This window comes from Equus przewalskii, chromosome 2 (genome assembly GCF_037783145.1).
Source record: "Equus przewalskii isolate Varuska chromosome 2, EquPr2, whole genome shotgun sequence".
In the NCBI taxonomy this organism is placed as follows: Eukaryota; Metazoa; Chordata; class Mammalia; order Perissodactyla; family Equidae; genus Equus; species Equus przewalskii.
The window spans coordinates 51,553,877-51,569,755 of record NC_091832.1 but is presented as its reverse complement, the minus strand read 5'-3'; the positions used below and the strand labels follow the sequence as shown (position 1 = coordinate 51,569,755).

The 15,879-nt window shown below is 40.2% G+C and overlaps 1 protein-coding gene across 6 annotated transcripts in view; it reads right to left on the bottom strand.

Annotated features, from left to right (window-relative positions):
- Nucleotides 1–15,879, bottom strand: part of PIWIL2 (piwi like RNA-mediated gene silencing 2) — a 72,101-nt gene that overhangs the window by 2,160 nt on the left and 54,062 nt on the right. For all 6 annotated transcript variants that reach the window (XM_008522988.2, XM_008522987.2, XM_070611258.1 and 3 more), the window contains 2 exons: nucleotides 875–1,128; nucleotides 328–435 (listed from right to left, as the gene is read on the bottom strand). In XM_008522988.2, the coding sequence (XP_008521210.1) occupies nucleotides 328–435; nucleotides 875–1,128 (362 nt within the window). The remainder of the gene's footprint in view (nucleotides 1–327; nucleotides 436–874; nucleotides 1,129–15,879) is intronic.

Sequence of the window (15,879 nt, the reverse complement as noted above, 5' to 3'; positions counted from 1 at the left end):
TACTCCAGCAAAGTATTCATATAATCTGAGCTCAGGGGCGTTGCTCTCCAATCTGGTGGTACATCGTAATCATCAGGAACAGTCTTTAAAAATACAAACGCCTCAGAAGGCCTGGGGGCGAAACCTGGGGGTCAGGGATTTTCCTAAAGCTTTTCCAGGAATTTTAATGTACATCAAGGGTTACCGATCACTCCTCACAAAGATTCTATCGTTTTGAAAGACAGGACGAAACTCAAGGGTAACTACTCCTGGGAGCGGGCAGTGACTCCAGCTTAGCAAGCTGGCTAGAATTATTTACGAGAAAGAGTCAGTTACAGGTCAGCTCACCTCTGCATATGATCAGGGCTCAGGTTTGCAGTGTTGAGAACACAGACATAATGGGTAGGAATGCCACAACCCTGCCGTACGTGATGGGCAAGAAGGTAGAAGTCCACCCTAGCAAGGAAACAGTACAAAGTAATGGTATGGTCAGCTCTGGCCAAAGAGAGCTGGAAAAGATCTTGAAGATCATCTCATGCTCCGAGAGGTCAAATGACTGTCTCAAGCACACACAGGGATCAAACCAGGATTAGAACTCAGGTCTCCTGACTCAATAAGCTATTTAAGAATGGTAGTAGAAATTACCCTATCTGTATGCAGAAGATTAAGCATGCGCAATCTTACGAAAAGAATGTATGTTCAATATTTTATATTTAATACCAACTTATTGTTGGTTTGTTTTTTAAATAGTTTTTTAAAGCTTTATTTTTTTAACAGTAAAATCTCTGAGGATTCCATTACACATCTCTCCAGATAACCTCCCCATTCTAATACCGAGGGAACAGATAACTTCTCCAACCTATTCTTGATGAAATATCATGTTTTGCCCACTTACCACTCACAGCTTGTTATCGTATGATCTACCACAGTCCCAGGGGAGGGAGTCACAAAGTGCTCAGTGGCAGCCAGGTACAGATTGGTGCTGATTTTCTTCTGAACTACAAATACCACCATCTTGGGCTGATAATTCTCAAAAGCTTCAAAACACTTCTGTAGCTGAGGAATCTCATAGTTGGCAACTGTCTTTAGTTGGCCATCAGATACTCCATCACGGTACACCACAATCTTCTCTGGGAGACAGTGGTTTACCTGAAACGACACCCTACTGAGGTAAACAGTGGGGCCCTGGGGCTAATGACCACAGGCAGCGAGCAGCTCACTCAACGCTTAACCTGGACACATGGCAGTAGATCCCTTTGACGAGACAATAAACCCAGAGCCACTGTGTGGGAAGGACAAGGGGGAAACTTTCTAGTCATTTCTAGACTTCCTCAGGCTGGTAAAACAGGCCTGGTACAGCAAATGTGTTATAAAATATGAAAGCAAAATAAGCACGTTATGAGTCACCTACATAAGGCTTATACTGAAATGGTGTGAACAAAGTTAAGAGGAATGTTATGAAAATTATGGGTTGAATCAATCTTCCTTCTACTCGGATTAACACTAATTACTGTTTAGGCAAAGAACAAGGTGAACTGTTAGAGAAATTCTAACATGACCACACATCCCATAGACCCACCATCCTCACATTCTCACGTACAGCAACATCCAAACTTGGTAACAAGTGAAAGGGTCCTTTACTAAATATTATCCTACAATCGGGTACAGTGTGAAACATTCCTACTGTAACTAAATAATTAGCGAACAGTCACGGTAAATTGTCCACGGATCCAAATCAAATTTAACATCACTTGAATCAGGTTGAAGAATAATTTGTTCCCCATTTGGACAACATAATTATGTTCTAGTTGTGTTCAACTTCAATAGTTCAAGAGAATAAGCTGTTTCATTTTAAACTAGAAGTTCCCTTAAAAGCACTTGGTTTAGGGGCTGGCCCCGTGGCCAAGTGGTTAAGTTCGCGCGCTCCGCTGCAGGCGGCCCAGTGTTTCGTTAGTTCGAATCCTGGGCGCGGACATGGCACTGCTCATCAGACCATGCTGAGGCAGCGTCCCACATGCCACAACTAGAAGAACCCACAACGAAGAATACACAACTATGTACCGGGGGGGGCTTTGGGGAGAAAAAGGAAAAAATAAAATCTTTAAAAAAAAAAAAAAAAGCACTTGGTTTAATCCACATTTAGTAAGTGACAGTTTGATTCTAATTGAGCGTGGTTCACTCTAGGTTTTGTTCACAATTCCTCTCAAAAACCTCAATTATCAATGAATTAAACATGCACATACTATATATTCTTTACAGTAGTTACTCTACATGAAAACTTAAGTTTCATTTCAAAGAACTCTTTTTTAAAATACTGTAAATAATCATCTAGAATCTTTCTGGAGTTTAAGTCAGAATTGCAAATATTTTATAAATGTCCCCTTTTTCTGAGATACCTCAAGTACTATATTTACAGACATGTAATTCATCTTCACATTCCAAAATTGAAATTATTGCCCTAGTTTGCAGTTCTTTTTTACTTTTGTGCTGATTTTGGCTGTCTAGCATCTATTCCACCTTTTTTGGTAAGAGCATTTTAGTGTCCTCTTGCCTCCAATAGGATACAGTTTGGTGGGACCAATTTTTCATTGTTGTTGCTATCTAATTTTTTTTTAATTGCCATAACACTGGCTTATAACATAAATTTCAGGTGTACACCATTATATTTCAATTCCTGTGTAAACTACATCACGTTCACCACCCAAAGACTAATTACCATCCATCACCACACACATGTGCCTAAACACCCCTTTCGCCCGCCTCCCTCCTGCTTCCCTTCTGGTAACCACCAACCCAATCTCCGTCTCTCTGTGATTGTTTGTTGTTTTTATCTTCTACTTATGAGTGAGATCATACGGTATTTGACTTTCTCCCTCTGGCTTATTTCACTCAGCATAATACCCTCAAGGTCCATCCATGTTGTCACAAATGGCTGGATTTCATCATTTCTAATGGCTGAGTAGTATTCCATTGTGTATATATGCCACACCTTCTTTATCCATTTGTCCCTTGATGGGCACCTAGTCTGGTTCCAAGTCTTGGCTATTGTGAATAATGCTGCAATGAACCTAGGGGTGCGTGCATTGTTACACACTCGTGTTTTCAAGTTTTTTGGATAAATACCCAGCAGTGGAATAGCTGGATCGTATGGTAGTTCTATTCTTAATTTTCTGAGGAATCTGCATACTGTTTTCCACAGTGGCTGCACCAGTTTGCACTCCCACCAGCAGTGTACGAGAGTTCCCTTCTCTCCACACCCTCTCCAACATTTGTTGTTTCCTGTCTTGTTAATTGTAGCCATTCTGATGGGAGTGAAGTGATATCTCATTGTAGTTTTGATTTGCATTTCCCTCATAGTTAATGATGTTGAATATCCTTTCATGTGCCTGTTGGCCATCTGTATATCTTCTTTGGAGAAATGTCTCTTCAGATCTTTTGCCCATTTTAAATTGGGTTGTTAGTTTTTTTGTTGTTGAGATTTATGAGTTCTTTGTATATTTTGGATATTAACCCCTTATGAAATATATGGTTTGCAAATATCTTCTTCCAATTGTTAGGTTGTTTTTTCATTTTGTAGATGGTTTCCTTTTGCTGTGCAGAAGCTTTTTAGTTTGATGTAGTCCCATTTGTTTTTCTGTTGTTTCCCTTGCCTGATCAGACATGGTACTTGAAAATATGCTGCTAAGACTGATGTCAAAGAGCATACTGCCTATGTTTTCTTCTAGAATTTTCACGGTTTCAGGTCTTACATTCAAGTCTTTAATCCATTTTGAGTTAACTTTTGTGCATGGTGTAAGATAATGGTCTACTTTCATTCTTTCGCATGTGGCTGTCCAGTTTTTCTGACACCATTTACTGAAGAGACCCTCCTTTCTCATTGCATGTTCTTGGCTCCCGTGTTGAAGATCAGCTGTCCATAGACGTGTGGGTTGGTGGAACTAGTAATTGAGGTGCCTCCCCCTAGTCCAGGGTTTCTCAACCTCAGCACTACTGACATGTGGAGCTAGTTAATTCTTTGCTATTGGAGGCTGACACTATAAGATGCTTAGCAGCATTCTTAGCCTCTACCCACTAGATGCCAGCAGCCATCTTCCCCAGTTATAACCAAAAATATCTCCAGGCTGCCCACTAGGAGGACAAAACTGCCCTCAGCTGAGAACCACTGCACCAACCACAGGACACAGGAATGACATGACTCAGCCGTACCAACAGAAAGCTCCTCTCACTCTGAATCTTAGCAGAGAATGAAAAACACTTGGATTTTGGTCCCTCTGTGATGGTGCCTCTTCAGGTCCCTGCTTCTGGAACTGCAGGAACTTCCCTGACTCCTGCCCCTTTCCCAGTTTGGCACTCAACTTTCTCACCAATCCTCTGAGACTCTTCATGATCTACCCAATTAATTCTCCTTTTGCCAAAGTTAGCATATTTCTGCGCCTTCCCAGAGATCCCTAACTGATACACTGTGTTAAAGCGTGACTAACACAAGCATTTCAATCCGGAAGAAACTCCCATCTCACAGATGAGGACGTACACTAGATCTGAGGGCAGAGACCTGGGGACAAGGTCTGACTGACTCTGCCACTCCTCAGCTATGATCTTGAAGATTCAGTTTCCTCAGTTGAAAAATGGGGGTAAATGATGCCTTATCTTCTTCTCTGGGTTGTTAAGAGGGATAAAGTAAATATATACATATAATTTTTTTAAAGCTATACATAAAAATTGAGAACGAGCTAGATCAAAGAAATACAGATATTCTGAAGCAGAGAGAAGGGACATGAGATCAATGGAGTAAAAAGTAGAACCAAATTCGTCTGAAGTGTCACTAACATCATCTCTTACTTTAAAATTCGTTAACCAACCACTGAGTGAGGGACACTAAACTTAGCCTACGTAAGCTTCCAGTAGAAGTGAAAGACGTGATCCCTGTTATCAAGGAGCTTAAATACCTACTAACACTCAACAGTGGTAACTTCTCCAGGTCATCTAGTCTATTGCCCTCATTTCATAAATCATGACCCCTCTAGGTAGGGGTCAGGATATGAGATAAATCACAATCCTGAAACCCAAGTGCTAAATGTATGTTATTAAGCCACGTCAGTACGAGGGTAAACACATGAAACAACAAACTAACAAGGACCTTGAAAGCAGGACTGGGCTCTATTCGGCTTGCTATCCCCAGCACTGAGCACAGTGGCAAGGGTCAAGTAGAAAATAAATATCTGCTGGAAGTTTGAGATGTTTTTTTATGTGTAGTTCCATTCATTCATAAACAAAGACTTAATGCCCACTCAATATGAGCCATTGTGCTAGTCTAAGAAAACTAAAAAATTATTTTGTTACCTTCCAAATATTCATGGAACTAAGATTAGAACTGAGGAGATCGACATGTAAAGCAAATGCTCTGAATACATTACAAATAACATAATAAAAATATAAGGAAAACCTACATGGACAGAGAAGTATGACACTGGTTCTCTGGAGGGAGAAGTGAATATTCTATCTCAGGAAAAGACATGATGAAAGAATTAGCAGACAATTCAGTCAGCAATGAAGTGTAAAGAATTCCAGGAAGAACGTGAGCAAAGGCCCAGAGTGTGCCTGGACAAGGGGTAAGTAACGACTGGAGACCAACCTATACGATCAGTCTCATGTTTAAAGGATTACTCTGGCCAAGAATCCCCAAAATAGATTGAAGAAGATTAAGAATGGATATTAGAAGATCACTTCCAGTTCAGAATGCCAAAAGACAGAGAAAACCTTCATTCCCATGGTAACACCAGAAAAATAAAGATAATATAAAAATCACACATATATATGGGACCATCAAAGATCAGCTGATGCAAGGAAGCCTTGATAAACTGTTTTCCAGAGAGAGGGGAGCCTTCACAGGTGAGCAGTAAATTTCTGAAGCTTCCACGGGAAGGAGTGAGCACAGACAGCAGGGAGAGGCCTGAGGTCTGAGAAATTTTACCAGGTCGAGAAGCAGCCAGACAGAATTCTGGGAAAATGGTGGGATAGGGAGCACCTGCTCCGCCTGGAATCTGCCTTCCCACCTACGTAACAACTGCGCTGCCAGAGTCTGATGATTACAAAATAATGGAACTATTTTGGAATTCTGGAGTCTTTTGAAGGCTTGCAACTTCCATGGAGAGACTTGGACAGTAAATTGCAGTTAATTTCAGCTCTTGGCACAATAGCAGTTACCCATCCGCCACCCTCAGCCTCACTGCAGGACCCTGTCCTGCAAATATGGGGATCTGTGCTCTGATTGCTCACTGCTGCTTCTGACCACAGAAGTGCAGACAAAAAGACTGGTGGTCGTTGTTGCAACTCCTTCTTTGTCTGAAGTGACTTCCAGGGGATTTAACAGGCCAGTGCCACCCCCTACCACTTTTTTCCTCTTTCAGGAATCAGACACTAAAGACTAGGATGTTCAAACACAACTGCACGTATGGGGAAAGTTAGAAAGTGACCACACACGCCCAGGAAAGGCTCAGAAGAGGCCTGAGAAAACCTTCAGTTCACACTGCAGGCTGAGCCCAGCATGGACACAGCCCACAACCACCAAGACAAAACGAAACCACACACAAAAACAAAAAACAGCAAACTCAGGGCCGGCCCGGTGGCACAGTGGTCAAGTTTGCGTGCTCTGCTTCAGTGGCCCAGGGTTCGCTGGTTTGGATCACAGGTGTGAACCTACTCACTGCTTATCAAGCCATGCTGTGGCAGGCGTCCCACATACAAAGTAGAGGAAGACGGGCATGGATGTTAGCTCAGGGCCAGCCTTCCTCAGCAAAAAAAGAGGAGGATTGATGTTAAATCAGGGGTAATCTCCCCCCTCCACCCCCCAAAAAAGTGTAAAAAAAACCCCAGCAAACTCTGGGGATGGGGGAAAATCTGATACAAAGTTAACACATTATTAGATCCAAATGTCCAGTTTTCAACAAAAAGTCACAACACATACAAAGAAATAGGAAAGTATGACCCAAAGGAAAAAATTAAATCAACAGAAACTGTTACTGAAAGAGACCCAATGGCAGATCTACTAACCAAAGACTTCAACCATCTAAAGATGTTTAAGGAACTAAAGAAAGATATGGAGAAAATAAAGAAAGCAATGTATTGAAAAATGGAAATATCAACAAAGAGAAAACCTACAACATAACCAAAAAAAGAAATTCTGGAGTTGAAAAGTACAACAGCTAAAATAAAAAATTCACTAGATGGGTTCAGAAGCAGATTTGAGCAGGGAGAAGAATCAGCAAACTTGAAGATCAGACAATGGAATTATTGAGTCTGAGGAACAGAAAGAAAAAACACTGAAGAACAGGGAAGAACTAAGAGACCTGTGGGACACCATCCAGTGGACCAACATGTACAGTGTGGGAATCCCAGAAGGAGAAGAAAGAAAGGAGCAGAGAATATTTGAAGAAACAATGGCTGAAAACTTTCCAAATTTGATGAAAGACACGAATATAACCATTCAAGAAGCTCAACGAACTCCACGTAAGATGAATTCAAAGAGATCCACATTGAGACAGATTATAATCAAATTTTCAAAACAGAGAATCTTGAAAGCAGCCAAGATAGAAGGAAATCATCACCTACGGGGTATCCTTAACAAGATTATCAGCAGACTGCTCATCAGAAATTTGGAGGTCACTTTTCTTCAAAAGTGAGGAATAAATTAAGACATTCTCAGATAAACAAAACCTGAGGGAGTTTGTTACCAACAGATAGCCTATGCAGGAAATACTCGACGGAGTCCTGTAGGATGGAATTAAGAACACTAGACAGCAACGTGAAACTATGTGGACAAATAAAGATCTCAAAAAAGGTAAATACATGGGTAATTATAAAAGCTAGTATTATTGTAACAATGGTGTGTAACTATACTTTTTGTTTTCTATATGATTTAAGAGACTAGCAGGTTTAAAGAAAAAAACAATTATTAGTCTAAAACACAGTATTACTCTAACTTTGGTTTGTAAATCCAAATCTTGTTTTTTACATAATTGAAGAGACAAATGAATTTAAAAGAATTAGGGGTCGGCCCTGTGGCCGAGTTGGTTAAGTTCACGCACTCTGCTGCAGGCGGCCCAGTGCTTCGCTGGTTCGAATCCTGGGTGCGGACATGGCACTGCTCATCAAACCATGCTGAGGCAGCGTCCCTCATGCCACAACTAGAAGGACCCACAACGAAGAATATACAACTATGTACTGGGGGGCTTTGGGGAGAAAAAGGAAAAAAATAAAATCTTAAAAAAAAGAAAGAATTATTAGTGTATGTTTTGGGGCACGTAATGTATAGAGATGTAATTTCGTGACATCAACAACTGAAGGGGGGGGAGGGACCTGTAAAGGAGCAGTGTTTGTATGTTATTGAAGTTAAACTGCTATAAATTCAAATTAGAGTGCTATAAGTTTAGGATGTTAAATGTAATCTCCAAGGTAACCACAAAGAAAACAGCTATTGAACATACATAAAAGGAAATGAGGAAAGAATTTAACCATTCCACTCTAAAAAATCAACTAAACACAAAAGAAGACAGTATTGCAGCAAATGAGGAACAAAAAAGCTGTAAGGCATATAAAAACAAATAGCAAAATGACAGAAGTCCTTCCTTATCAGTAATTGCTTTAAATTTAAATGGATTAAACTCTGCAATCAAAAGATAGAGATTGTCAGAGTAGATAAAAACACTCGATCCAACGATATGCTGTCTACAAGAGACTCACTTTACATCCAAAGACATAAATAGGTTGAAAGTGAAAGAATGGACAAAGATATGCCACGCAAATAGTAATGAAAAGAGAGCAGGGTGGCTATGTTAATATCAAACAAATTAGACTTTAAATCAAAAAAGGTTACAAGAGACAAAGAAGGACATTATACATTAATAAAAGGTTCAATACAGCAAGAAGTAACAATTATAAACATTTACACAGTTAATGACGTTTTGCTTCAAAATGTAAGAAGCAAAACCTGACAGTATTTACAGCAGAATCATTAGGGAAATACAAATCAAAACTACAAGGAGATGCTACCTCACACCCATTAGGATGGTTAATATAAAACAAACAACAGAAAACAAGTGTCAGCAAGGACGTGGAGAAGCTGGAACCCTTGTAAACTGTTGGGAATGTAAAATGGTAGAGCCTCTGTAGGAAAACAAATTTTTTTTTAATATCTTTATTTTACTCTCACATTTGTTAGATAATTTGGCTAGTTTTGTTTTTATTTTTGAAGATTTTATTTTTTCTTTCTGCCCAAAGCCTCCTGGTACATAGTTGGATATTTTAGTTGTGGGTCTTTCTAGTTGTGGCATGTGGGATGCCGCCTCAACGTGGTCTGATGAGTGGTGCCATGTCCACGCCCAGGATCCAAACTGGCAAAACCCTGGGCCGACGAAGTGGAGCGCACAAACTTAACCACTCGGCCAGGGGGCCAGCCCCTCAATTTTATTTTATTTTTTTTTTTACTTCTTGAGGAAGATTAGCCCTGAGCTAACATATGCCACCAATCCTCCTCTTTTTGCTCAGGAAGACTGGCCCTGAGCTAACACCCGTGCCCATCTTCCTCTACTTTATATGTGGGACATCTGCCACAGCATGGCTTGCCAAGCAGTGCCACGTCTGCACCTGGAATCGGAACCAGTGAACCCCGGACTGCCAAAGCAGAACATGAACACTTAACTGCTGCACCACCGGGCCAGCCCCTGTAGAGAAATTTGAGGCAGTTCTTCAAAAAATTAAAAATAGACTTACCATATGATTGAGCAATTCCACTTCTGGGTACATACCCTAAAGAATTGAAAGTAGGGTCTCAAGGAGATATTTGTACACCCATGTTCACAGCAGCATTATTCACAACAGCTAAAACACAGAAGCAACCCAAGTGTCCATCAAGAGATGAATGGATAAGCAAAATGTGGTATGTACATACAATGGAATATTATTCAGCCTTAAAAAGGGAGGAAATTCTTTAATATACCACAACACAGATAAACTTTGAAGACATTATGCTAGGTGAAATAAGTCACAAAGACAAATATTGTATAAATCCACTTATGTGAGGTACTTAGTCAAAATAATAGAGACAGAAAGAATGATGGTGGTGGCCAGGGGCTGAGGGGAGGGGAGAATGGGGAGTTATTGTTGAATGCGTATAGAGTTTCAGTTTTACAAGATGCACAGAGTTACGGAGATGAATGGTCATGATAAGTGCACAACATTATGAATGTATTTAGTACCACTGAACTGGATACTTAGACACAGTTAAGACAGTAAATTTTATGTTATGTGTATTTTAGTCAATGAAATAAAAGTTGGAAAAAAACAGGAAGAAGAGGCCAGGCAAGCTATTGGCAAGGGTGGGTGCAGAAAGGGCAGGCTGAAGTCTGGAAAACTCCTCAAAACGACAATCAGCTGCTCAAGATAACTCTCCACCCCAATCTCCTCCAATTCTGCTGTGAAAAGGGAAGTAAAGGCGGAACTGAGAAGCAGCAAGAATTCATACTCGCACACATTCTACAGCTGCCTGCGACTTCCGATTCCAAAGGCAATACCTTGGCCCTCTCCCTTCCAGCTCTAGGTCAACACCAGTCAAAACCAGCCTGGCCCGATGCAGTCACAGTCGCAGTCGCAGCCGCAGCCGCAGCCACAGCAGCAGCAAAGGGCTGGAGTAATCAGAGCTGAGTTCAATCTTCTCAGAGCTCAGGCCAAGCAGGAGACCAGCTCAACATCTGGTGGTTACTTACCGTAAGAGAAGTAACGGCGGCAAGAGCCCAGAGAGTAGCGCGGTTCTGATTTTCACACGTGAGTGGGAGGAGACCTTGTTAGGTTTCAGCGGCCCATGAGACATCCGAGTTGAGAGACCAAGCAGACAGCTCAGACACGGAATGAACTACAGCTGTGACTCCCAACGTGCGCTCACGATCCCATCCTTCCCCACCTGGGAGTCCCCAAGACATTTTGGGGAGTCCACAGGGTCAAAGCTATTTTCATACTACTACCACATTACTTACCATTTTCACTCTAATTCTTTCACAAATATACAGTAGAACTTTCCAGACAGTAAATGACGTGCAACATTGTAGCAGCCTAAATATAGAATATTTACTTACCTTTTACTAACACAAACATTAAACCCACTTGCCAAAATGTAAAACAATGGCACTCTTCTCACTTCTTCACACATTTTGGAAGTAATTATTTTTAATTAAAAATATTATTTATGTCATTAACACCTACTGAGTATTATTTTTAAGTAAATTAAGAAACATTAAAAATTTTCTGTTTTAACTTCTAATACGGTAATTGTTGATAGATATATACCCATATAAACAAGAACTCAATGATATTTCAGAATATAAAGAGTTCCTTAGACCAAAATATCTGAGAACTGCTGGACTAGAGATACAAATTTAAATACAGATATTAAATAAAGCCATGGATAAGATTAAACTTGCCTTTGAGGCTTCAGGTGATGAATTCTGAGAAACCCTGCACCTGAGGAAAACTGGAAAAGCTGGACAAAATAAAAAAGATCTCGGTGAAGGCAGAAGATCCAGGCAGCATCAGAGGAAGAAGGGGGCCCAGGGAATGAACGCAGGCTTTTGAATCTGTTTTTCCCTTGGCAGCATTTGCTGATTTTGCTGATTCCCCAAGGGTACCTAAAAGGCTAGGAGGTTCCAGACTGCTTTTTTTTTTAACAGCTTTATGAAGCTATAATTTGCTATACTATAAAAGTCACCTTTTTAAGGTAAAAAATTCAAATGATTTTACATTATAGAATGTTGCAACCATCACCATTAACTAGTTTTAGAACATATTCCTTATCCCCAAAGGTAATCTCATGCCCATTAGCAGTCACTCCCCATCCCCACCCAGAACGCACTAATGTGCTTTGTTTCTTTGGAAAGGCCTATTCTGGACAAACAGAATCACATAATGTGTGGTCTTTTGCGACTAAATAATTTCACTTAGCATAACATTTCCACAGCTCCTCCGTGCTGTAATGTGTATCAGCCCTTCATTCCTTTATGTTGCCAAATAATATTCCATTACAGGATTTATCACAATTTGTGGTCCACTCATCAGGTCATGGACATTTGGATTGCTTCCATTTTGTGCTATTATGAATAATACTGCTATGAACATTTGTGCACAAGTTTTTGTGTGGACATATGTTTTCAGGTGTCTAGGCTATACACCTAGAATTACAGGGTCATATGGTATCTTTACGTTTAACATGCTGAGAGAGTGCGAAACTGTTTTCCAAAGTAGCGCTACCATTTTACAATCCCACCAGCAATGTAGGAGTGTTTTCAATTTCTCCACATCCTCAACCACACCCTTATTATCCATCTATTTTATTTTAGCCATCCTAGTGTGTATGAGGTGATATCTCATTGCGTGTATGTTTTTAAATTAAGAGACTTTATTTCCTAGATTTTTTTTTTTTGGAAGATTAGCTCTGAGCTAACATCTGCTGCCAATCCTCCTCTTTTTGCTGAGGAAGACTGGCCCTGAGCTAACATCCACGCCCACCTTCCTCTACTTTATAAGTGGGACGCCTGCCACAGCATGGCTTGCCAAGCGGTGCCATGCCTGCACCCAGGATCTGAACCAGGGAACCCTGGGCTGCTGAAGCGGAATGTGCGAACCTAACCACTGCGCCACCAGGCCAGCCCCTCGACCAGTTTTAAGTATACAAAAAAACTGAAGGGATAGAGTAGGATTCTGTTTTAGCCCCTCCCCACCAGCCTACACACATACAGTAGTTTTTCCATCGTTACTATATGACATTAGGGTGGTACATTTGTTACAAGAGATGAGCAGATATTGATAATGATTAACTAAGGCTCATAGTTTACATTAGGGTTCACTCTTTGGTACATTCTGTAGGCTTTGACAAATGCACCATTACAGTATCATACATAAGTTTTACAGCCCTAAAAATCCCCTGTGCTCCATCTATTTACCCTTCTCTTCCTCACCCTCCCAAACCTCTGGCAACCACTGATCTTCTTACTATCTCCATAATTTTACCTTTTCCAGAATGTCCTATAGTTGGAATCATACAGTATTTGGCCTTTTCAGATTAGCTTCTTTCACTTAGTAATATACATTTAATGTCTTTTCAGGGCTTCGTATGTCATTTCTTTTTACTGCTGAATATTTCATTGTCTGGACGCACCACAGTTTATTGTTCCATTCACCCACTGAAGGACACCTTGGTGGCTTCCAAGTTTTCCCAATTTTGGATAAAACTGCTTCAAACATCTTTGCGTGGGTTTTTGTGTGGATTTAAGTTTTCAACTCATTTGGGTAAATAGTGAGCTGGATTGTATCTAAGAGTATGTGTAATTTTCTAAGAAACTGCCAAACTGTCTTCCAAAGTAGCTGTACCATTTTGCATTCCTTCAAACAATGATGAATGAGAGTTGCTGTTGCTCCACATTCTCACCAGCATTTGCTGTTGGTGGCCTTTTGGCTTTTGGCCATTCTAACAGATGTGTAGTAGTGTCTCATTCTAATTTGTAAATACCTTATGTTATATTCTATTGGGTACCTTTTCATGTTTATTTGTCATCTGTATGTCTTTTTTTTTTTTTTTAAAGATTTTATTTTTTCCTTTTTCTCCCCAAAGCCCCCCGGTACATAGTTGTATATTCTTCGTTGTGGGTCCTTCTAGCCGTGGCATGTGGGATGCCGCCTCAGCGTGTTTTGATGAGCAGTGCCATGTCCGTGCCCAGGATATGAACCAACAAAACACTGGGCCGCCTGCAGCAGAGCGCGCGAACTTAACCACTCAGCCACAGAGCCAGCCCCATGTATATCTTTTTTTTTTTTTAAGATTTTAGTTTTTATTTTTCCTTCTTCTCCCCAATTCCCCCCAGTACATAGTTATGTATTTTAGTTTTGGCTCCTTCTAGTTGTGGCATGTGGGACGCCGCCTCAGCATGGCCTGATGAATGATGCCATGTCTGCGCCCAGGATCTGAACCGGCGAAACCCTGGGCCACTGCAGCAGAGTGCATGAACTTAACCACTCAGCCACGGGGTGGCCTCTAAACCAGCTATTTTAAATACTGTTCAAAGAACTAAAGGAAACTACACCTAAAGACCTTAGGGAAGTATAAGAATGTGTTTCACCAAATAAAGACTATCAATAATAGATACATAAATTATAAGAACGAACCAAATAGAAATTTTGGAGTTGCAAAGTACAATAACTGACATTAAAAACTCATTAGAGGGGTTTAACAGCAGATTTAATCAGGCAGAAGAAATAATCAGCAAACTAGGAGACAGGTCAATCGAGATCATCTGGCATGAGAAAAAGAAAGAAAAATCAAAGAAGAAACATGAATGCAGCCTCTGAGACTGTGAGACACCATTCAGCACACCAACGTACAATCAGAGTCTCAGCAGGAAATGAGAGAGGGAGGAGCAAAAAGAATATCTGAAGAAATAGTGGACCCCAAATTCCCAAATTTGATGAAAAAATTAACTGACATTCAAGAAGCCTAAAGAATATCAAGTATGAAAATCTCAAACTTGATGTGCAACATCAGTTCTTCCCTGGGTTTCCAGCCTGCTGGCCCACTCTGCAGACTCTGGACTCCCAGCCTCCATAAGTCACATGACACAATTCCTAAGTAAGTGAACACAAACACACACACACACACCCCTACTGCTTCTGTTTCTCGGAGAACCCTAACATACACTTAGCATAAAGAAAGAGGAAGAGACTAGAACCATATAGGAACAAAGTTTTTGTATACTATTGAAAATATGAAACAGACTGTTATAAATTAATATGCAGAAAAAGCATTTTATAAAATCCAACACACTTTCATTATAAAAACACTCAGCAAATTAGGAACAGGAGGAAACTTCCTTAACATGATAAAGGGAGTTTATGAAAAACCCACTAGCTAGCATCATACTCAATGGTGAAAGACTTTATCCTCCTAAGATCAAGAAAAAGACAAAAATGCCTGTTTTCACTGCTGCTATTTAACATTGTACTGGAAGTTCCAGCCACAGCAACTAAGCAAGAAAAATAAGTAAAAGGCATCCCAATTGAAAAGGAAGAAGTATAACTATCTCTATTTGCAGATGACATCATTCTACATATAGAAAATCCCAAAGAATTTTTTAAAAACTTACTAAAGCTAATAAATTCAGAACAGTTCCAGGATTAAAGACTGACACATAAAAACTAGTTATGTTTTTATTTTTATTTATTTTTTGCTGCGGAAGATTAGCCCTCAGCTAACCTCTTGTTGCCAATCCTCCTTCACTTTATATGTGCGTCACCGCCACAGCATGACTGACTAGTGGTGCAGGTCTGTGCTTGGGATCCAAACCCGTGAACCTGGGCCACCAAAGCAGAGTGCGCCAAACTTAACCACTACACCACGGGGCTGGCCCCAGACTTATGTTTTTATACAGCAGCAATTAACAATCAAAAATAAAATTAAGAAACCTACTCCATTTTCAATAGCATCCAAAAGAATAAAATACCTAAGAATAAATTTAACCAAGGAGGTGAAATACTTGTATGTGAAAACTACCAAACATTGCTAAAAGAAATTAAGGAAGACGTAAATAAATGGAAAGACATCATGTGTCCACATGCTGCAAGACTAAATATTATTAAGATGGCAATACTTTAAAAGTGATCTACAAATTCAAGGCAGACCCTATCAAAAGTCCCATGGCCTTTTTTGCAGAAATGGAAATGCCTACTCTCATATTCAAATGGAACTCCCAGGAGCCATGAATAGCCAAAACAATATTGAAAAAGAAAAACAAATCTGGAACACTCACACTTTCCAATTTCAAAACTAATTACAAAGAAAGAGTAATCAGAACAGTGTTATACTTA